General features: G+C 37.6%; 1 protein-coding gene and 1 long non-coding RNA gene across 5 annotated transcripts; one reads left to right on the top strand and one right to left on the bottom strand.

Annotated features, from left to right (window-relative positions):
- Window positions 1-1,714: 1,714 nt before the first annotated feature.
- Window positions 1,715-21,076, bottom strand: LOC149678688 (ATP-binding cassette sub-family C member 1-like). Of its 4 annotated transcripts, none has more exons than XM_089836633.1 (22): window positions 20,794-21,075; window positions 19,826-20,728; window positions 19,539-19,715; window positions 15,122-15,235; window positions 14,920-15,057; window positions 14,721-14,870; window positions 14,284-14,342; window positions 13,890-14,192; window positions 13,013-13,187; window positions 12,700-12,954; window positions 12,311-12,514; window positions 11,659-11,805; window positions 11,439-11,529; window positions 10,225-10,598; window positions 9,636-9,803; window positions 6,760-6,935; window positions 5,839-5,944; window positions 4,412-4,936; window positions 3,959-4,158; window positions 3,179-3,305; window positions 2,023-2,792; window positions 1,715-1,959 (listed from the first exon to the last, which is right to left on the bottom strand). In XM_089836633.1, exons 2-22 carry the CDS (start codon window positions 19,868-19,870, stop codon window positions 1,848-1,850), a joined length of 4,416 nt encoding a protein of 1,471 aa, XP_089692759.1. In that variant the 5' UTR covers window positions 19,871-20,728; window positions 20,794-21,075; the 3' UTR covers window positions 1,715-1,847. The 4 variants fall into 4 exon arrangements, with proteins under 4 accessions (XP_089692759.1, XP_089692758.1, XP_089692761.1 ...); XM_089836632.1 differs by having other exon boundaries at window positions 20,830-21,075; XM_089836635.1 differs by having other exon boundaries at window positions 10,225-10,592; window positions 19,826-21,076.
- On the top strand, window positions 13,544-16,724 carry LOC149678689 (uncharacterized). Its single transcript, XR_016366120.1, has 5 exons — window positions 13,544-13,797; window positions 13,874-14,219; window positions 14,688-14,793; window positions 14,900-15,641; window positions 16,455-16,724. It is a non-coding gene; the product is annotated as an uncharacterized LOC149678689 (long non-coding RNA).
- Window positions 21,077-22,016: the final 940 nt, after the last annotated feature.

The raw sequence follows: 22,016 nt of genomic DNA, 5'->3' as shown, positions 1-22,016 counted from the left end.
TTCTTTCGTTTGACAGACTATAGTTGCTCTTCGGTTCAATGGGAAATTAATTTATATTCATTGGGAAAGTGCAGTTCATTGCCTTTTTTTTTCTTTAAATTGAAAATTTTCAGTATCTGCATGTTCTTCCGTCATTCCATTTTGTTCCCTCATCTTTTAGTCTTTATCCGCTAAGAAACTTTTTATTACTTTTTAAAACACCGATGACTGTACTGTCACATGAATAACTGTCAAGCATTACCTTGTGCTCCACTCTCGACCAGCAATGAGAGGAGCTGTATTTTCGTGGCATTCGTGTGACCAGAAGTAATATAAGAAACCTCCCTACGGGAGGGAAGTATACAAGACGCCATAGGCATAACGTTAAAACACGCGAGACATCCTCGAACCGCCAAATACCATATTCAGACACTATTGCTCATGGACAAGGTACGGTAGATCTTAGTCCTTTGATATGGTCGTTGGAAAGAGGAAAAAGCGCTTCAAACTAGTGTAGTCTGCTTAGCCGTCTGTCGTAAAGAAATAGAAGATTCCTGATTTTTATAATAAATATTCACATACGGTTATTTCGGAACGAAAATACCTATGAAAATCCTATAATCGAGTCACTGCCTGTTTATTAATGATTGATTATCATCAAAATCTAAAAATGCTGCATGAATTATTTCATTGGAAAAGTTTAAAATGACAATGAGTCTGTGAAATTGACTTAACTTAAGCAGCCGACGCAATCGCGAGATCAGAGAATGTATTCCTACGCTCTACGCGGCGCGGCCCTATTTTTTAAACTTTGTTTACGGCCGTATAAGTGCGCGGGAACATTCGCGGTCAGGGTGAGAAATAAGGCGGTGGCACTGGGCAAATGACCAGTTTAAAAATTGCTTTGACCAGTTTATTTATTAAATGCCTGGGGGTCCAGTGGTCACCGTGACCACTTTTTAAATTCCCCTTCTTTAGTAAAAAATAATTCCCAGAAGTGGGTTATAGAAATTAATGCTTATAAAACAAATAAACAGTATAATAAAACCATCCCTAGAGCCATTTCAGTGCAGCTCTGACAGTATATAGAAATATTAAGTGGTCATTGACCAGTTTTTTAATTAAAACCCTTGGGCTCTACTGGTCAAATGACCAGTTTAAAAATTTTCCTTATTTCTCACCCTGTTCGCGGTACAGGGATGTATCGGGAAAAATTCGCCTTTGTATACTTTCGTCCCGAAGGGAGGTTTCTTATATTACTTTTGGTGTGACGTAAATTTCAAATGTAGGCTTAAGAAGCAAAATGTTATTATATTAGATACGCAAGCCAAGCAGGTATGTGCCCGTAAGCGCAGACCGTCGCGGTTTTGTTCACGATAGGTAATAGGCCTTTTGGTTTATCATTCAAACGAAACTTGAACTTGACAACTTTTGTCAACACTAAATAGGCTCCTCTTATCGCCGAGTAAGAAGTGACCTATGGTAAGTCTGTTTAGTATTCATCATAGTTGATAAATTCATGACTATACTCATATTCAATATGTACGCTTGATGAAAACGGCAAAACGCTACTTTTTTTGATTAAGAGATCTCGCCTTTTCCTTTCAAAATCAAGAGCGAGAAATGAAAAGGAATATAACTGTATGACAATTTCAAAGCTTCTTGAATACTGCTAAAATAGGGTATTTCAGTCTTTTTTAATTTATATAATTTTATAATTTATAATTAATATTAATCAAAAGTAAATTGATCTTTTTTATTTGTATGACCGTACACACCACTAGTGTGCAAAATAACAAAACTAATAATGGCAACGCTTGTTCGGTTTAGTCGATATCTTGCAAAGTTATATAATTAAAATAAGTGATCTAGAGAAGATTTGAATCTTTAACCAGTTCGTAGAAGAGTGATTGCTCATTCTTCAAGAGAGTTTGCGGAGAGTCGAATTCCACAATTCTGCCCTGATCGAGGACCATAACCCTAACAAGAGTTAAAAGATGACAATAGGAAATTATATAGACGCTAGTTTAAAGTTAAGCATACTTGTCGTAGTCCAAGATAGTGTTTATTCTGTGAGCAATGGTAATGATGGTGGAGTCGGCAAAATCTTTTCTGATGGTTTCTTGAATTAAATCGTCGGTGTCCATGTCGACCGAGGCCGTCGCTTCGTCCAAGATGAGGATCTTGGTGTTCCTCAACAATGCACGAGCCAAACAGACCAATTGACGCTGCCCGACACTCAGATTATGTCCTCCTTCGGCCACGAGGTGGTCCAATCCCTGCTCGAGTGACGCCACGAAGGATTTCAAGTGCGAATGTTCCAGGGCGGCCCACAGTCGCTGGTCGTTTTGTTTTCCAAAGGGATCCAGATTGAGTCTTATTGTGCCCGAAAAAACGACAGGGTCTTGGGGGATGATGGTCAGTCGCGATCGTAAATCGAACAACCCCAAACTCTTCACATCTACTCCGTCTACTACTATCTGACCCTGAACGCTTTCGAGCAGACGAAAGAGTGCCAGAGTTAGTGACGACTTTCCAGCGCCTGTCCGCCCCACCACGCCCACCTTCTCTCCGGCCTCAATCTTAACATCTATGTCCTTCAAGACCAAATCCAAACCTACACGATATTTGGTGCTGTAGTTGCGGAATAATATTTGTCCTTGATGAGGCCAGTTAGGTGGAGGTTGACATTGTGGTTTCTCCCACTCAGCCTCTGATTGCAAATGACAGTATTCGTGAACTCTTTCTACAGAGACGTTATTGATTTCCCAACTCGTTGTTGCAGCGATAAAAGATTTAATAAATTGTAGTGCCTGTAAGATAAAAATTATCAAGTAAGATTTGTCCCACGTGAGAGAAACTATGACCCATTATTGATCAAATGTTTAGACTTTTAAGTTTTTTTCACAAAAGACCAAAGGTTAATGGGTGTTAACATATAGTGTTAAATCCCCGTGGAAGTAAAGTATTGATTTTCAATTCACTTAGATGCTTAAGCATAACATTGCACATATTTTACCCTTAAAAATATTGAGAGCTTTGATAAATAAACATTTTATTCTACATTTAATAATAGAAGAATACGTTGAATAATTATCTACACAACTGATAACTAATAATTGTAAGACAACAAGGTAATTCTTTGTATTTTCTAAAAAATGGTTGGTTTACTTGTTTTCTGTTTATTCCTAGAACTTACCTGATCGGCATTAGCCATGATCATTCCTACAAAATTGGTTGAAAGTGTCTCTTTGCTTAAAATAATGAAAAGTGCGGTGCAAAACAGTAAGAAGTTGCCCAAGAGATTGAAACGCACTGTCAGCCATCTGGAAAGAAATCGCATTTTATTGACAAGGAAATTATTCTGTTCGGCAAATGGAGGTAGGACTGATTGCGCAACTACAAGAAATCAGATTATAGAACTAAGCTTGAATAGCCGTTGTGCCTTTAATATACAGTGCTTTTTTCAAATAGCATTTAAAATGCCATAAAGTATAAGCAGAAGTGAGATGAGACTAGAAGTACTGAGCTAACCAATTTTTTCACTTGGCGAAAGTGAATATTCTTGATAACACACCAACGGTTGGCCCTCTAGTGGCGGTTTCAGAATTTCCCCTCCAAAACGTGAGACGCTCGTGGCGGTAGACGGCCGAACTAGATTCAAGGAGCCGCGTCCGTGTTCCGCAGCTTTCGGTTGAGGAGAAGGGGTTAGGAAATGTTTTTGGAACTCGACCAATTTTTTTCTCTGTAGTGTAGGCGCCGTGGAAGCGGCATAAAATCCTCAAATTTGTTCACTAGTGCCAGGATTTACTACCAATGCTACAGCCCTTCACTTCTAGTCTCATCCCACTTCTGGTATAAGGCACTGCAGTCTGCAGATGCTGAAAATGTTCTCGCTGCAAGAAGCAAGTAGCTGCTATGGAAACTAACCTCTAAGGTCGCAACTAAGAAAGACCAAACTTTATAATGGTTGGAATACCTTTGTGCCATGTTCATCATATAATTAGGTGCAGTGCACTCGTCTATCAGTTTCAGGAAGCGTCTTTCGAAATACTCTCTTGCGTCACATGCCTTGATTACAATGGTACCAGCCACTGATCCTCCAACGTGGGAAAACAACAAAGAATTTTTCTCGCTAGTTATTCGCTTCAACTGACGATTGCTCGACATCAGGAAACGCTGGAAAGAGATCAGGAAACTCAAAAATTTTAGGTGAAGCTTTAAAGTAGCCGAAGCAGCTAGAGCACGGGGAATATTTCTAACAGATTTTATTGTCCGTAAAATATGTTGACCAAGAATAGGTGTCATATTTGTATGTCTTAAAAATTCCCACACCCCCTTTCCCAAACAAAGACCAACGAGGCCATTACGCACTCGACGAACCTCGACTATTAGTAAATAGACATAACCAGAGATGAATTGGAGTACATACCTGAAGTAAAATGTATCCAACAAGTACAGAGACGCAAGGAATTATGAATAATGGTAGAAATATTACATTCGCTAAATTGTTAAGAACTATAAATATAGATGAGAAAAGGGTTAATCTTAGCGCTGTAGCTAATTGCTGGTCGAGGGCGTCGATATCTTGGGAGAATCGATTGAGTATCCTGCCGATTGGTGTCGTGTCAAAGAAGGACATAGGGGAACGAGATACGCTTTCAAGCATTTTCGCGTGCAAGATGTTTGCCGCTCGAAGACTACAGAATGCGATGATTATTACATTCAAGCATGATGCAGTGGATGAGCCCAGACCAAGAAACACAGTGACCACTATACGGGTTGTCTTTAATCCAGGATTTGCTTTAAAATATTCTTTGGTGTCCGCGCACCACAATGACAGCCAATACACGGACGAAATTTGAAAGACAGCAGAAATGGTAAGAGTAAATACCGTCAATACACACCAAACCATTCCGAAGGCTTGAAAATATTGTTTATACGCTGCTAACGATGTCTGCCAATGCGAAATTTATTGTCATCATTAAAACCTTCTCTAAAAGATGTCTTAATAACAAGACCAGAAGTCCAATAAATTAGCCTAGGAAGTGAACAATTACAATGGCTGGTATAGCGTGTCTCTGCTGGGATAAAAACTCCTTCTAACTCCATGGATAGGGGTTAAATTTCCCCCCCTTTCCTGAAACTGTTAGAAATCTCGAGCTGTTCTCTAGGAAGTCTTTCTTGACGTGAGCGGGCGTGACTTCTTCAGCCCATGAACGCTGGATCTTTAAAGAGTAGATTGTTTGCTTTATAAAAAATTAAAAAAAGGAACGGCCACGGTTGTTAAAGGGAGGGTGAAGTAGAAAATCAAGTGGTTTTTTATCGATTCTGCTACAAATTATAAAAAGGCAGGGGGTTACGCTATTGGTCGGACGTCCTTATTTAAAATTATCCTTTAAATCTGAACCTTATTTGAATTTTAAAATCATTCGGAAGTATTTCCTGAATGTTTGGCTATGCAGACTGGTCTTGTAATTAGTACAAGAATCGATAAAAAATCACTTGATTTCTACTTCACCCTCCCTTTAAATAGTTTTTTTTCAATAGGTTTATGAAGAGTCATAAAAAACTGAATGACCTTCACTGTTCCAAAATTCACACCCCCCTCCCTTCTCCTATGCTAAAGAGAGCTCGGTTTTACAGTGGAAGGCGGCGTTTTCGGCCAATAGTTTTTTCTCTCTCGATAGGGCAAATTTTGGCGTACGAGTCGCACTTAAACCGGAGATCTGAGAAAAATTACCGCGAGGTGGCGAAGGTGTCGCCCTTCTTCAGTATTGCTACACAAGAGAGGGGAGTCCCAAACCCCGCTGCTGGTTACTTCCTAGGCTAATTTAATGGACTTCTGACAAGACATACTCTTCCTTCCTTGAGGGTCTCTTTAGTCATAAGTTTCGCGTCATTTTCATTCGACACGTTTCTTGTGGATGCAAGATGAAACCTCTCTACTTCAGTGTTTACCTTACTAGAAAAATATATTACAAGAAATTATTAATTAGCACGCTATGCTCAAATTGATTAGAACACTCCATGTATAAAATTAACTTTAAATATCTTAATACCATGACTTCCTCTAGCTGTAGTACAACACTGTGACGTTAGTCTTCTATCACTTTCAACAGGAATAAACAGATTTCTTAAACTTGGAATTTTTAAGAAGCCATAAACCCCATGCTAATATCTGATTTAAGGTAAGGGAAGGGCTTAAAACCTTGTGAAACCGAGACTCCTCTTTCCTTCCGTTTCATTGGCTACTCACATATATAGATCAACCGCCGACCTTAGGTTTACTCGTTCAGAACAAGCCAAGGTAAAGTTTTTACATTCGGGTTCGGCACTCATGGGTTGCGGGAGTCACGGCGCAGGTCGGTTACTACGTCATTATCACGTGGTTCCTAAGTTCGAACACATTATGTATGACGTCAGGGGTGTCTGATTCTACAACTCCTCCCCTTTCGTTCAAGCACATAGGCCGACAAAATGGCCTGTTAATAATTCCAAGTTTAAAAAAATCTATGCATTCCTGCTTTGATTCGCACACTTTACGGCATACAACATTTTCCATTTATTTACTGCTCGACGTTATCTATCCATTATCCACATTATTTAATCTTTATCCATGTTCGAAAATTATGCACAGAACTTACATGTTAAATCGTATTATATCAACAACTGTGCTTATAAATAATCGGTTATCCACAAATTTGTGGATAATGGATAGAAAATGCCGGGTTCTATTTTTTTCAGAGAGCGGTGTAGATACTGTTCGCATTTACTCACCACTGTTCTGTAGTATCCTCCTTGTTAATGTGTTCTGCGAAATAATTCCTGGCGATCCCCTGACTGCTCATTATTTCGTCATATGTTCCCCTCTCGATGATTCGTCCGTTATTCATGAAGAATATCTCGTCCACCTCTCGAATGAAGCTCAAGTTGTGTGTCACCAAAACTCGTGTCTGCAAAGTTGAAAAGGAATGTGTCAAAATCAACGCAACCCATGAATGTTAACGAAACTCTCAGTTAGAACGATTTTTATCGTAGCCTCGATCGTCTAAACCTAAACAGTTGATTAGGTAAAGTTTAGATATAAGAATTTTGCAGTCATATTTAACTCTTTAATGAAATCTTTTTCTCCAAGCCGTAAAGCACATGACTATGTTGATTCTAAGACAGGAAACTTGAGATTGGTAAAAAGTTGTTCAAAAGTATCCCACAAAAATATAAATGTAATATAACCACAACAAAATAGTTAAAAATCGAGATGCGTGAAAAGTTTTAGAATATTGGTCTCAGTACTGATGGCTCTTGGCTCTATCAGAAGTTTATGACTTCTTATCCTGGGAAGTATTGAACTCTAACCATATCCGGAACCATCTCAGTTAGCCAACTTCTTATTAGGTCCGATCACCGCGCCACGTACGGCGTTTCCCTCATTTTGAGCTGGCAGGCTGATTTGCGCGCCAGCAGCGGGCAAGAAACGAAACTTTAAGGTGTGTCCTGTGGTTTGAGGTAACGAATCAGAAACGGTGACAAGAACAGCTGTTTTAATAGACTGCTAGAAATTCCGGTCAAACTAGTGTGGGGTCCTAGGCTGTAGTGCCAGTTTTTAATAAGTTTTCATGTATAGGATAAGTTTTTATAAAATATTTTACAATAGTGGAGTTTTAGGTTATTTTTAGTTAGTGCAGGCAATATTCAATCCCTAGTTTTAGCTTCAACCATAGTTCAAAGAAATTCTGTTCGCAGGCACCATAATTAACTTGTCACATTTATCAAACTTATAAGAACGTACACCGAGGTATGGGGTTAAAAACTGACCCGAGCGCTGGTCGCCAGGGAGAAGCTTAACCCTATGTCTCTTTCATTTGTCGCGCCATGGCGGCGGCATCTTTTTTAAGAATGTATGGGAACGGGTCCAGGTAGTTTCGCGGCCGAATTCTATTTGCCCCTTTCTCTTCAATTCTACCGAGTTTTCTTTGTCCTGTCCAGATCCTCGCCGTAAGATAATTGCCCGCTACACTTATTTTTGTTCCCCTCACACAAGGTTACCAATGGACCTCACAAAGGTCATCAATTTGAAAGAGTGTATATATTGTTAGGTATTTTTGGGAACTTGTCAAAGTTCTTGGTTTTATTATTTGTTCTGTGTGATTTTTGTGGGCGATACCTGGTACGACATTAAGTCGCGGTTTTCTGGCACCCTGACACCGACGCTAACCTCTGGTACGACATTGAGTCGCGGTTTTCTGGCGCCCGAACAGGGACGCTGACCTTCGGGTCAAACGTTTAACACGCGGGAAGCTGCTAAATATTTTGATTGGCCACCTACCATCCGGGTCTTGAAAGTGGCTAACGTTAATTGGCCAAGGGTCAATCCGGGTCCCAAAAGTAACCACGTGAGTCAAGGTTTTAAAACCGAGGACTTCGAAGAAAATCGGGAGTCTGAACCAAGAACTGATCGGAGAAGGAAAGAGCAAGGGTTCTCCCGTTTGACCCGAGAATAAACTTCAATGTCGGAACTTCGACTTCTTGATAGGACCCAAGCATTGGGCTAACAACGAAGAGGCCAAGAAGCGAGCTCGTACAGATGATTTAAAAAGAAGAAGATTTCGAAAGAATCGCGATTGCGCGTTCGCCAAGATACAGAGAGTGCGGAACCGATGACGCGAAAGCGAACAATAAACCAGGGTTGCCAGGAAAGATGGATTGAGTACAATTTTGTTTTTGTTTATTTTGGAGGGGATTGTTGTTATGTTTATGTTTATTTTGGAAGGCTTTTGCATGGGGGTTTAAGTTGATAAAATGTTTTAATTTGTAATTAGTTATTTTAAAGTTAAGTCAAAAAGTTACTGCATGCTATGTTCAAGTTTAAGTGCTAAGTTTAAGATGACATTAAAAGAGGAAGATTTCATTTGTAACCAAAGAGTGTTCTTTTAACATAAGCCTATATACCCTAAGAGTTATTTCATGAACTCGCTACCCCCTAATAGTGCCAGGGTAAGCGAAGGGAACTCGGATGATTAAGTAGAAGTTATTTGTAGCATAGGAGCTCCGGATGCAATCAGACATAAAGTTAAGATAAGAAAGGTAAAACTAAAGGTTATATAAGTTTGATGATTCAGATATAAAGGTGGTCTTGCATTGCTACGAAGGGGTTGCCTTAAAGTTAAAGAATAACGCTACAAGGCCCACGAATTGTAATGGACTTTCATAGAGTTTTAGACAGACGGCTTTTCAACGATTGGCGCTGAAGAAGTTTTGAACACGCCCCACAGTTTGAGTGCCACAGCCTCTCGGCGCGGGATTTTTTCAGTAGATTAGATAGCTTTCCTAGTGGGGAGGAAACTTTCGACCATCTTTTACGATTGCCATAGGCAATTTTGACTAGCAAGGATGGATACTATATAATGCTTTAGTGTCCAATACTTCCCAGTCATCAACTTCTGGCTCTATTTATAGACTGATTGACGTCAATAGGCCAAAAATGGCGTACAAATTAAGCACAGGCTATTTGTAGGAAAGAAAAGGCAAAACTTGAAATACGTTATGTGCCGGGATGATGCTAGCAATAGGAGGTAAAAGCGACAAGACCATTAACCGTATTGAACTCTCAACGAACGACTAACAAGAATCATGTGCAACATATACATACCTACTTTGTTTTTAAGAAATCCATTTGGTCCGATGACTTTGTTGAAGAGATGTTTAGCCACGTGCGAGTCCACCGCACCCAAAGGGTCATCCAAGAGATAGACATCATCATCGCGATAAATTGCTTTGGCCAAGTTGACCCTTTGCTTTTGACCACCACTCAAGTTGATACCCTATTATGTATTGTAAGTAAAGTAATACACATCCATCCATTCAATTCGTAAATCTAAATCCATATATCCACTATAGTATATGGGTCATTGGTTTCCGTACACTTCTTTTAAAACCAAAGAAAACCAATATTGCTATTGGGATTTTTGCATGCCAAAGATTTTTCTTAATTTTTTAATGAAGGGTTTCAATGAAATTGGGTCTCTACATGGGTAAAGCAGGATGAGTTAGGGAAGGAAATGAAGTTTACTTGAGGGGTAACGTGATGGGAGATGGGGTATAGTGACGTCCGGCGGACACGTGTCAGATAGCCCCTGTAATGTAGGATCGCCGACATGTGTCGTATTCCCCAAACATTGTCGAGCATAAGTTTGGTTTCAAAAGTGCAGCATATTTCCAACATTGATAGTTTTTGATACGTACTCTTTCTCCGATCTCAGTTTCGTCACGAGCGGGTAGACTGGCAAGATCTGGTTGGAGGGCGCATGCGCTTATGACGTTGTCGTATCTTTCTTGGTCCATATCGTCGACGAAGAGAATGTTCTCTCTGAGTGAGGTGTTCTGAATCCAGGGTTGTTGAGTGACGTAACCCACTCTCCCGGCGACTCTCACCTCCCCCTCCACCTTCTCCATCTCGGAAACCAAAGCGGACAAGAGAGAAGACTTTCCAGAACCCACTGGTCCCACCACGGCGACCAACGAACCGCGAGGAACTTTGAAATCGATGTCCTTGAGACACGCCACTGGCTCATTCAGGTTCCAATTAAATATTCCATTGTTTATCTCAATTGCTGAAACTTCATATTTAATTAATGCATCTTTTTTGTTTTATCAATGCTTATCTTTGCTTGAAATTAACCAATTAAGAAATATTCAACCAGCACTGACGGGATATAACGAAGTTTCCGGAATCTCCTATACCGTGAATACATACAGCTAATAGCAATCATTGTGCCCCCATAACTCTCATGTTGATTCCTGTGGGTTTTGTTTGCCAGGCATGAGAACAATCCATCAACGCGAGGTCAGTTAGTTCTGATACAAATACAATGGTGCTACGTGGCAGCACTTATCAATCGCCTACCGAAAGTAGGGGCGTGAGCGAGGTACCCTGGGAGAGTTACTGTGCCGTAGGTCGTCAATCATCATTTCCAATCCATCACACCTCCCTTACCTCTGATTGAAGCTGAAATCCTAATCTGCATCTTAAATAATGTATTCGTGAAAACTACTCTATTCCCAATTTGTTTGACAATTTTAGTCGATAAATTCAGTTTAAATGATATAGGAGAACAGCACTCCTTGTAATGGCAGTCCATGCTTTGGATAGGGTTCAAATATTTGAGGTGTTAGTTCTTGCTGTGAACATTCATTCCAAAACTTATTGGGTCCGTGTAACATAACAGTGCAATTCGGAATGAAGTTAAATTAACATTTCGCTGTTTTGAAAACCGATTAATCACACGAGACTAAGGGCAACTCTACTGCATTAATATCCTTAACCCGAAAAACCATCCTTTTTATCTGACTCCCATTGCAAAAGCTAAGATTAGACTGGTCTATTCATTTGGAAATACCCTTAGAAATGAACATATTGTCTTCAGGGACTTAATCCAGCTTGCTACTCAGTGGCATACCATATTTAGCGTCACTAGCCAGTTGCTCCACGTAATTCACGGTCTCCCGACGACATAATAACTTGGAAATTCTATTAACAGAGACGTGCGTCTGTAAAGAGTCATTACCAAATGCTTTAATCCCCTGCATTAAATAATAGATGGTCAACTGGGCTATCCAGTCCATTTTTAATATTCTAAAATTAATATCTGTTTCACAAGTAAAGTGCACTGATCTTACCGAAACTAACACGTTTATTAACTCCGGAAACGTAAGCATTGTTGTTGCAAATAGTCGTACCAACTGCCAGGACACGAAAGCTTTCCTCATAGTTAGAACGTTATCGTCGTCAATTAATACGTACATGGCGAAACACGGTGAAGTAATCTGGATGTGCAGAAAAAATATTTGTCGGGAATCAAGTCAATAGCGATAGTGCGTCTTGGAACTTTTGAACAAGAGTAGATGGCTAATTAGCATTTAATACTTGTTTGTTTTTAAATGGAAAGCCACCATTTTCATATTTCACCTTCAACCCTTGTTCATATACTCTAAGGAAGCACTGTGGGGTGTTACTCGTATCAGCAGTTCCCAGAAGATCAGTTTACGAACATGGATTAACTACCGCTCCCCCTAAAAGATAAAGTATACATGTTCTAAACGACCCCTAGCAGCTGTTACTATCCCTAACAGGAAGTTATAAGAAAATTGGACCAGATGTCACGTGTCCTGTGACGTCAAAATTAAAGTTCCGCCTAAATTGGGCGCCGCCATCTTTAGGGAACCGCGGTTATGAGGACCGCTATTATGAGATCCGCTCAAATGAGGTCTTCCCGCACCGTGGTGTAGGGTTTTTTCAAACACATTTCGGATTGAAACCTTATGCTCGTACCAAAGTCGGTATGATATTATAAATAAATAGGTTAATTCCTTGGAAGAAGGCTTGTTTCTTCAAGACAGCAATTTCTTTTTTCCTGAATTCAAGAATAATACTTTGGAATGATCTTTCCCAGGCGTACAACTTCAAAACGCGGATTCCGTTCAAGATTTCATTCATAATTTTCATCCTTTCATCCTTGTGTTTCATCAGCTCAATCTTAAAAAAAAAACGATTGTAACTCTCAGTGCATATTATGCAGTAGAAGGATGTTGTTAGTTTACTACTAACAAATTTCCACGAAGTTACACGCGTCAACCGTGAAGGGAAATTAAGCGTCATGACGTACCATTAGCAACTGATAGGAAAACTGCCTATAGATGTTTCCAATGGGTACAATTTACCTGCAAATATTTGGATTTCTTGGTGATGATATAGTTCAGTGGAACTAAAACCGCAATAGGTACGATGCCTGCAAAGGCAGAATATCCCAGTTCTTGATACATGAAAACGAAACACAGAACCAGTTGCACTGGCACCGACCACATGAGTCCCAGTTGTGGCGACAGAATTTGGAATCTGTTCGTGTCGACGTACATCGTGTTCAGTATTTCGCCCATTGTCAAGTCACATGTGTCGCTACTTGTCAAACGAAATGTCTGCTTCGACCAATCTCATTAACTATCGTTCAACGCAATCACTATATAAGAAACATACCTTTTTATAAAGAATGTTCATGGTGGCGGATTTGAGTCTCAGTCCTAGTTTGGTGTGAAAAATGGCACTTCCTTCTTGTAACAGAGATTGGACGACACCAGCCAGACCGAAAAGGCAAGCGTAGAGAATACCAATCCACGAAGGTTCGTCGCTCGTAGAGTAATCAATAATGAATCTATAAGCATAAGTTGATTATAGCGTCTTGCTTTCTAGGCTTAATGTTTGGTATCGTTCCGATTATTGTTTAGAACGTCATGTTGTATAGCATTTCGTATTTATAGTATGTTAAGTTAACTGAAAACATATTTTTGTATAGTATTTTATTTTCAAGTTTAAACAACCATTTCCTGAATACCTAACTACAAAGCAGCCAAGCAGCACCTTTTTTTCCGAATTGATTTACAAATAATGAGGTTTCGAATTGAAAACTTTTTATCGAAGTAAAATATAGAATATTGTAGCTTTTAATTAGTGATAACAGTTTAGAATTAGTTCATTAGTTCTAGAGATTACCCTCTACACACTAAAACCTTTATTATTAAGTAAAGATTGGAGTGTGCGGGTGCCCGTTCGAAGAGCCGACATTGACTTTTCAAATTACCCGAAACTACCCGGACAGAAATATTTTTGTCCTTCTAGTATAGCCCAAGATGAATCAACAAATGAGCTTTCTAGCCAAATGCTTTCAGTCTATTATGCCTATCATATGAAATGATTGACTGCTTGAGTTAAATGAAGAAAAGGTTAGCAAACTCCATGGGCACCTTTTTCCACTACCCATCAAGGTGATCTATATATTTTTTCTTTAACTCAACGGACTTCAAGTATGATTTTCAATGTTTTGTGATGTCTCAAATACAGTCAAAAATATACTTACCCCAACAAGAGTGGTGATGCGAAAGACGATACATCGGACAGAACTTGTAAGACCGCTCCAGTAATCAGGCAAGGTCCAACTGTTTTCAACAAAGGCCAAGTGATGGATTTGCTTTCTTTTCTTGCTCTGCTTTGCTGTTTCGAAAAGCTTCTCATTTCCATTTCATCAGCGTCACTTTTCGTCTTTGTGTGAGATTTCCAGTGTTTTTCGAATATGTTTGAGACAGTCAGCGCTTGCTCCGAGTGATTCAAGCCGTACACATCTGACTGTTCGAAGTTTTTCTTCCAACCTTTCCACAAGGCACTAAAATTCATTTCAAGAAAAATACCGGTAAGCAAAGACAATAAACATGCAAATTTTAGTTCATGCACATTATGAACAGTAATATATCTACCTGGTAAGCCATGAATATACCATGCGTGAACAAAATGATGCATCTTCTTCTATTGATAACTTAAAGTTATAGAACAATATTTTTATTAAAGCATTTTAATACATTCATAAGGGTGTATGTTCGATAAGGTGTTGAAAGTAACTTTTTGAAAGTAAAGCAACAGATCAGAGATAATACAGGTTTTTTGACATTGGATTTTTGTATCAGCTCTTCAATGTTCTATTTCTATTCATGCTACTTATTTAACTAATCTTGCTAACTCAAGTTTACTTATTTACTAGAGTCAAAAAAGTTTATGATCCGGAAAAGCTAAACCCTAACCCTTACACAAAGCGATTGTGCAAATGGCGAAAATAAATTAAGTTCAACTAGTTCTTTTTTTACAAAGGTCATTTCTTTTGCAGCATAAATTTCTGATAAAATGTTGAAAGTATTACCAATTGGCCTTCTATGGAATACGAATGTTTATCTTTGTGCGAATAAGAGTCAGTCAGTGTGTGTAGTACGAAGGTAACCACTACTAAAGGATAAATTACCGACTCAATTACCAATCCAAAATAATCATCTTTTTCGTTCTGAAAAATATTCTATAAATTTTTAAATTTTATTCAAATAGGAAGAAAAACCTTTACTAACTTCGAAATAGTACTTCATGATGGCAGATCTCAGTGTAATGGTTTTGGTTACCGCTAAGAGAAACCAGAACAAGGCAAGGATTCCTGACAACACCACACCGCCCCCTCTTCCGTAAATTATAAGCATCAACGCTATAATCTGAAACATGGATGCTCAAATTATTTGATAAAACATAGTTTAAAACTTTGTGTGACCATCTTACATATGTTAGGAATTGCAGGACGACCGCTAAATTGTCAACGACTTGAAAATCGCCGTTGTAAATTTGTTTAACAAATTTTAAGACGCTTATGGCGGCGAGTAGTAAAACCAAAAGCTGAAACGACAAAGCAGCAAAAGTACTGCTATGATTGTACTTTAAAAAATGTAAAGATTGCTTATTCGTATAACAGATAATTGCTCCAATGTCTTTATCATGAAGCTTTACTTTAACCAGAAGAAAATGTAATAACTAAACTTTAATATAAAAATACGCTACAAATAACAATGCCATGGGAAAAGTAAAAATTAGTATATTAAATTTAATCAAAACAGATGGTTTTGATTCACAGAAATCTCAAGAAATAGGATGAAGAAAAATTATGGTTATGGGGGTTTCAGGTATGAAAGTTTGGCATTCTTAATGAAAGCTCTCACTTCTTAAATCGGTCGTAATCGAAGAGGAGTCGAGAAAATTTAGGCGTACTCGCTAAAGGAGCATAAAATGAAAAGTATACATATAGGCACAAGTAGAATAATCTTACACCAAGTTCCTATGTAAGATTTTTTGCCGTAGCCTCTGTGTCTGAAAGTTCTGACGTTAAGCTTTTTAAAGTTTCCAACGGAGCTCGCGTGAATGGAGAGATAAAATTTCTAAAATCTCGGCCACGACCGAGAACGAGCTTTTGAAGCAGCGCCCCACAGCGGTGGAGAGTGAAGTAAAACAGGCGGGGCTAATTTTTTTTATCTGAGTAAGTTCAAGCATGGAGGGTTCATCCACGGTGTTTACGTTTTTTATGGCAACAGTGTATCGTGTGGAGTGCTAACGTTTTTAAAGAGGGTGATTAGGTCGACATAATGGATAAATTAGAAGCCGACAGAGTTATTTTTTTCTGGCACGGATATACTGAGTTTGTTTTGAGAGCCCTAAATCCGTTTCGTTATTTGTAACTTGCTCCGCCGTAACGTAAACTCCGATCGTCTAATAAGATCTCCGTCTCTCTATTGGCCGAGAAGCTCATCGCAAGCGGACCCAACCTCCAATCCAAAAATTGAAGTTTCGTACCTTTTTTAAGGGGGGTGGAATTTTTTTAGTGAGAGCCAGCTTTCCGCGGCTGATGCTAGTTGGCGCCGAGAAAAAATGTTAGGAGAGAAAAACTTTGGGTGTTCAACTACCATTTACTCTACAGTAGATGAATTCGGCCTAGCCTTGGGATATCAAGTTTTAGGAACACTCGAGATGAGACGTTCGTTAGAGAGAACCGGACACACAATACCCTCATTCCTAAGCTGGAAAGCTAGGTCCTTGGTGCTAGATTATTCACCTTGTGATATAGGGTATTGATAGAGTATTAATTTCGAAATAAAAATAGATTGGCTCTAAATAGAGTATAAAGTTAGAAATAAAAATAGATTGGCTCTAAATAGAGTATAAAGTTAGAAATAAGATTAGATTGGCTCTAAATAGAGTATAAAGTTAGAAATAAGATTAGATTGGCTCTAAATAGAGTATAAAGTTTGAAATAAGATTAGATTGGCTCTAAATAGAGTATAAAGTTTGAAATAAGATTAGATTGGCTCTAAATAGAGTATAAAGTTGTGGACCAAAATAGAATACTAATTTCGAAATAAAATTAGATTTTATCTAAATAGAATATTAATTTCGAAATAAAATTAGATTTTATCTAAATAGAATATTAATTTCGAAATAAAATTAGATTTTATCTAAATAGAATATTAATTTCGAAATAAAATTAGATTTTATCTAAATAGAATATTAATTTCGAAATAAAATTAGATTTTATCTAAATAGAATATTAATTTCGAAATAAAATTAGATTTTATCTAAATAGAATATTAATTTCGAAATAAAATTAGATTTTATCTAAATAGAATATTAATTTCGAAATAAAATTAGATTTTATCTAAATAGAATATTAATTTCGAAATAAAATTAGATTTTATCTAAATAGAATATTAATTTCGAAATAAAATTAGATTTTATCTAAATAGAATATTAATTTCGAAATAAAATTAGATTTTATCTAAATAGAATATTAATTTCGAAATAAAATTAGATCGGCTCAAAATAGGGAATATTTTAAAATAGGTTAACAAAAAGAACACCATTTCCAAGCATGGAATAGTATAAACAAGTTGGGAAAACCAAAATATTACCTCTCCGAGTCAAGACGACTACTTACAAACTTATTTACCCAGATATGGAAATGTCTCTTAAGTTAAAATTTATGAAATATTAAAGCAGTATACAAAGCATAGCAAATTTACTGTAAATCAGACGACATTTTACATCCAATAATGATATACTTGTACACATTAAAATCATCCGATGGGGGAAAAACGGGTCATCGGCGTTTTATAAATGACGCTAGCCTAATAAAGCGTGCAAGGTACCAAGGCTTAACAAAAATTGTAGGATAACATATTTATAGAGATAGATAACAACTTTTATAATTAAAATTAGAAACTAACATATCTCTTAAAATTCTGGCGTGATCAACTGGTTTCACGCCAATTAAATAGCTATAGTCCCATAGAGCTATTTGTATCAATTCCTCCATAGTTTTTTTCGCCAAGCTGAGAACTACGCGTTTTACGTCACGTTATCCAAAAAGCCGACTATTTTCTTTGAAGACCGCGCTAGCTCAGCGCTAAGCACCGTAACGTCAAAATTCAAAAACAAAATCCCTGGGCCGCGTTCAGCTACGCTGGGCTCTGCTGAACGCGGCCCAGATTTCCACCATGATAATAAAATTTAAGCCTAATTATTTAAAAGTGTATTTAACTTTCGGCTCACTCTGAACCGTTAATGTCTCTGCATACAGAAACGAAAACCAAACCCAAACGTTTACTTTTTAGTTCACTAGGCCTATTGACAAATAAGAGGTCATTTGACCAACATAGCAGCATTGTGCTTGTATTCACTGTGATTTTAGAAAGGATTATGCTATAAACAGATGTAGTATAGCTTAAGTAATATATAAACATCCATTTTAAATAATAATATTAAAAAAAATCTTTGGAATATCAAAATGAAGTAGAGCTTTAAAGCTACAAAAGTACTAAATGCATCATAATTACGAAAAATATTTCCACATATTCACTTTATATTAAGGATAAAGGGAATATTATGGTTGTGTTGGATTTCTTTACACATCAAAACAAAACGAACTTCTAACGCAGCGCACTACTGTAACAACGGACGGACACATACAGACAAAAATATAGACTGCTTTTAACTCTTTCCGTATTAATTTTGAATTGAGAAACAAGATTATCTTAAATATTAAAATAAATATAATTAATATTTAATATTTTCTTCGTTAGTTATTCGCCTTATTGAACGTTACATCGTTTTGAAAAAGAACAATTAAACATTCTTGAGAGACTTGACTAATATTGGCGTTTGAAATGAAGCATACGCCGGTTGCTTCGCCTTCATCAAATAGGTAGTATATAAGGGTGTCGAATCGCAGCTATGGATAAGAACAGCGCAATTGCGTGAACCTTTGGTGGAAGCCCCACCATTGGGCGGCCGGACGTTTCTCGTAACCCTGGCCGATCGCCGCGTATGTCTTAACCTTAAGGAGTAGAAGCCAGGTGTACAGACTGGTGTCCATGTGGGATGGACAAAAACAAAGACCAGAAGATGGTGGTGTTAGAAGCCAGGTGTACAGACTGGTCTCCATGTGGGATGGACAAAAACAAAGACCAGAAGATGGTGGTGTTAGAAGCCAGGTGTACAGACTGGTGTCCATGTGGGATGGACAAAAACAAAGACCAGAAGATGGTGGTGTTAGAAGCCAGGTGTACAAACTGGTGTCCATGTGGGATGGACAAAAACAAAGACCGGAAAATGATGGTGATAGAAGCCAGTAAGTGCAGACTGGTGTCTATGTGGAATGGACAAAGACCACAAAATGGTGGTGTTTGAAGCCAATAAGTACAGATTGGTATTCATGTAGAATAGACAATTGACTAGTCAGATGAAGTAATAGTGGCCAGTTGATTTGTGGATAGATTCAAGTTTTGAAATTTCCGGGAACTGTGAATACGGTCCGGAAATAGCGAACACATTTGCTTCAATTCGGAAACTGCGAACACGGTCCCCTGGGGTGTAAGTCAATAACAACAGACAGACAGACAGACAGACAGACAGACACACACACAGACACGTCGAAATTAGAACCTCTCCGTGACATACGTCACTCGGAGAGGTGAAAAGAATGTGTGAAACGTTTCTTTCTTAAGAATTAAACAGTATTTTCACCTGTTATGTCGGGGATTATCTTAAAACATATTACGGACGAAAACTCATACAATCACACACATTTTACAGATTGGAATATATTTTGCCAAGAGCTACCGCATCCAGGACAGCCATTGAGAATAGGACTTACACTTTTCGAAATCGCTAGATTCGAAGTGAGAAAGCTTTTCCGTTCCGATTTGGTGACCAGCCACACTTCCAACGGAAGAAACAGCCATAATACCGCGCATGGCACCCATACTAAAATTGTCTTTTGGAAACATTGCGTAAAATCCGGGTTATCCGTGTATAAAGTTATATTGGCGTCCTGTTAAACATATTTATAATCATCATATTTCAGAAACATTTTTGAGCATAAAATTATTTTTTTTTATTTTTTTTTTACAAAATTGATAAACTAATCAACAGATCACATACCCAAAATTTAGATTGACAAAAATTATCCAAAATAGATGTACTCATTTTTTAGAGACTGAGTAAAAATAACGAACAAGTTTAATATAGGATTTTTTTAACAGACTCGATGTGCGGCTTTCAGATGACTGATACAGTATATTTTACCTTTTGCAAAATAAAGCGGTTCGTCGATCGCTTAGTCCCATACATTAAAAACCTTGGGGCTTGTTTGTAACACAAGTGAATTTATCAGGGGAATCGTGCAAGTGTAAATGTAAGCTCCAATTTTACCAAATGCCAGGCTACAAGCGTTAAAATTAGAAAACTTTTCCTTTCCCTCGATTGATATACAATCGCCTGTAACAGACACTAGAACTCGACAGTTTTAAATTCAAAGTTTTAGACTTTTTTGTTTATTTCTCTCTGTTTTGGAACTATGCAATGTGTTGTATTAAAAATATATTTCAACGCGACACGTAAAATATTAATATAACAAGTTGGGAAAACCAAAATATTACCTCTCCGAGTCAAGACGACTACTTACAAACTTATTTACCCAGTTATGGAAATGTTTCTGAAGTTAAAATCTATGAAATATTAAAGCAGTATACAAAGCACAGCAAATATACTGTAAATCAGACGACATTTTACATCCAATAATGATATACTTGTACACATTAAAATCATCCGATGGGGGAAAAACGGGAAATGAAGAGATAAAACTTTGGAGGGATATTACCTTTACGTGTTTGTAAAGGCCCAATTTTCTACTCCTCAACTGTATGCCCTCTATGTTCAAAGCCATATTCACAACAGGGTTGCATTGTAAACACTATCCTTTCGTTTCATCTCAACGATTTTCGTAGTTTGTCAACATGACTGTTAACGTTACATAACACCAAAGCTTATTTGTGGCTACACACACTGAAAGTAAATGCGTACCATAAAAAGCATGAAAACACGAAGCTATTATCCGATTACGATCAGACCTTTCACTGGTCTGGGCTGCGTTCAGCAGAGCTCACCAAAAAAGACAGCGGATTTTGGAAATGTTTACCGGTGAGGTCTGTCGTCATAGCTTTTCTCCGGTCATCGGCGTTTTATAAATGACGCTAGCGCAATAAAGCGTGCAAGGTACCAAGGCTTAACAAAAATTGTATGATAACATATTTATAGAGATAGATAACAACTTTTATAATTAAAATTAGAAACTAACATATCTTTTAAAATTCTCGCGTGATCAACTGGTTTCACGCCAATTAAATAGCTATAGTCCCATAGTGCTATTTGTATTAATTCATCCATGGTTTTTTCGCCAAGCTGATAACTATGCGTTTTACGTCACGTTATCCAAAGAGCGGACTATTTTCTTTGAAGACCGCGCTAGCTCAGCGCTTAGCACCGTGACGTCAAAATTCAAAAACAAAATCCTGTTATGTAGGACACTGCTAACAGCGCTGGGCTCTGCTGAACGCGGCCCAGATTTCCACCATGATTATATAATCTAAGCCTAATTATTTAAAAGTGTATTTAACTTTCGGCTCACTCTGAACCGTTAATGTCTCTGCATTACAGAAACGAAAACCAAACCCAAGCGTTTACTATTTGGTTCACTAGGCCTATTAACAAATAAAATTTCATTTGACCAACATAGTAGCGTTGTGCTTGTATTCACTTTAGAAAGGATTATGCTATAAACAGATGTAGTATAGCTTAAGTATTATATAAACATCCATTTTAAATAATAATATTAAAAAAAATCTTTGGAATATCAAAATGAAATAGAGCTTTAAAGCTACAAAAGTACTAAATACATCATAATTACGAAAAATATTTCCACATATTCACTTTATATTAAGGATAAAGGGAATATTATGGTTGTGTTGGATTTCTTTACACATCAAAACAAAACGAACTTCTAACGCAGCGCACTACTGTAACAACGGACGGACACACACAGACAAAAACATAGACTGCTTTTTAACTCTTTCCGTATTAATTTTGAATTGAGAAACAAGATTATCTTAAATATTAAAATAAATATAATTAATATTTAATATTTTCTTCGTTAGTTATTCGCCTTATTGAACGTTACATCGTTTTAAAAAAGAACAATTAAACATTCTTGAGAGACTTGACTAATATTGGCGTTTGAAATGAAGCATACGCCGGTTGCTTCGCCTTAATCAAATAGGTAGTATATAAGGGTGTT

The sequence above is a fragment of the Phalangium opilio genome, unplaced genomic scaffold, assembly GCF_054372755.1.
Source record: "Phalangium opilio isolate 3A_F unplaced genomic scaffold, DU_Popi_V2 ptg000042l_1, whole genome shotgun sequence".
NCBI classification, from domain to species: Eukaryota; Metazoa; Arthropoda; class Arachnida; order Opiliones; family Phalangiidae; genus Phalangium; species Phalangium opilio.
Note: the sequence above shows the minus strand (reverse complement) of the source record. Positions and strands in the feature narration are given on the sequence as shown.

Excerpts from the sequence above, each read along its gene's own strand:
- LOC149678688 (XM_089836633.1), bottom strand. The coding sequence starts at position 19,870 with ATGAGTACATCTATTTTGGATAATTTTTGTCAATCTAAATTTTGG. Across the intron at positions 4,937-5,838 it reads AGACCCTCAAGGAAGGAAGA|ACATCGTTAGCAGCGTATAA; the intron begins GTATGTCTTGTC and ends TCGCATTGGCAG. Across the intron at positions 4,159-4,411 it reads TTGGATACATTTTACTTCAG|CGTTTCCTGATGTCGAGCAA; the intron begins GTATGTACTCCA and ends ATCTCTTTCCAG.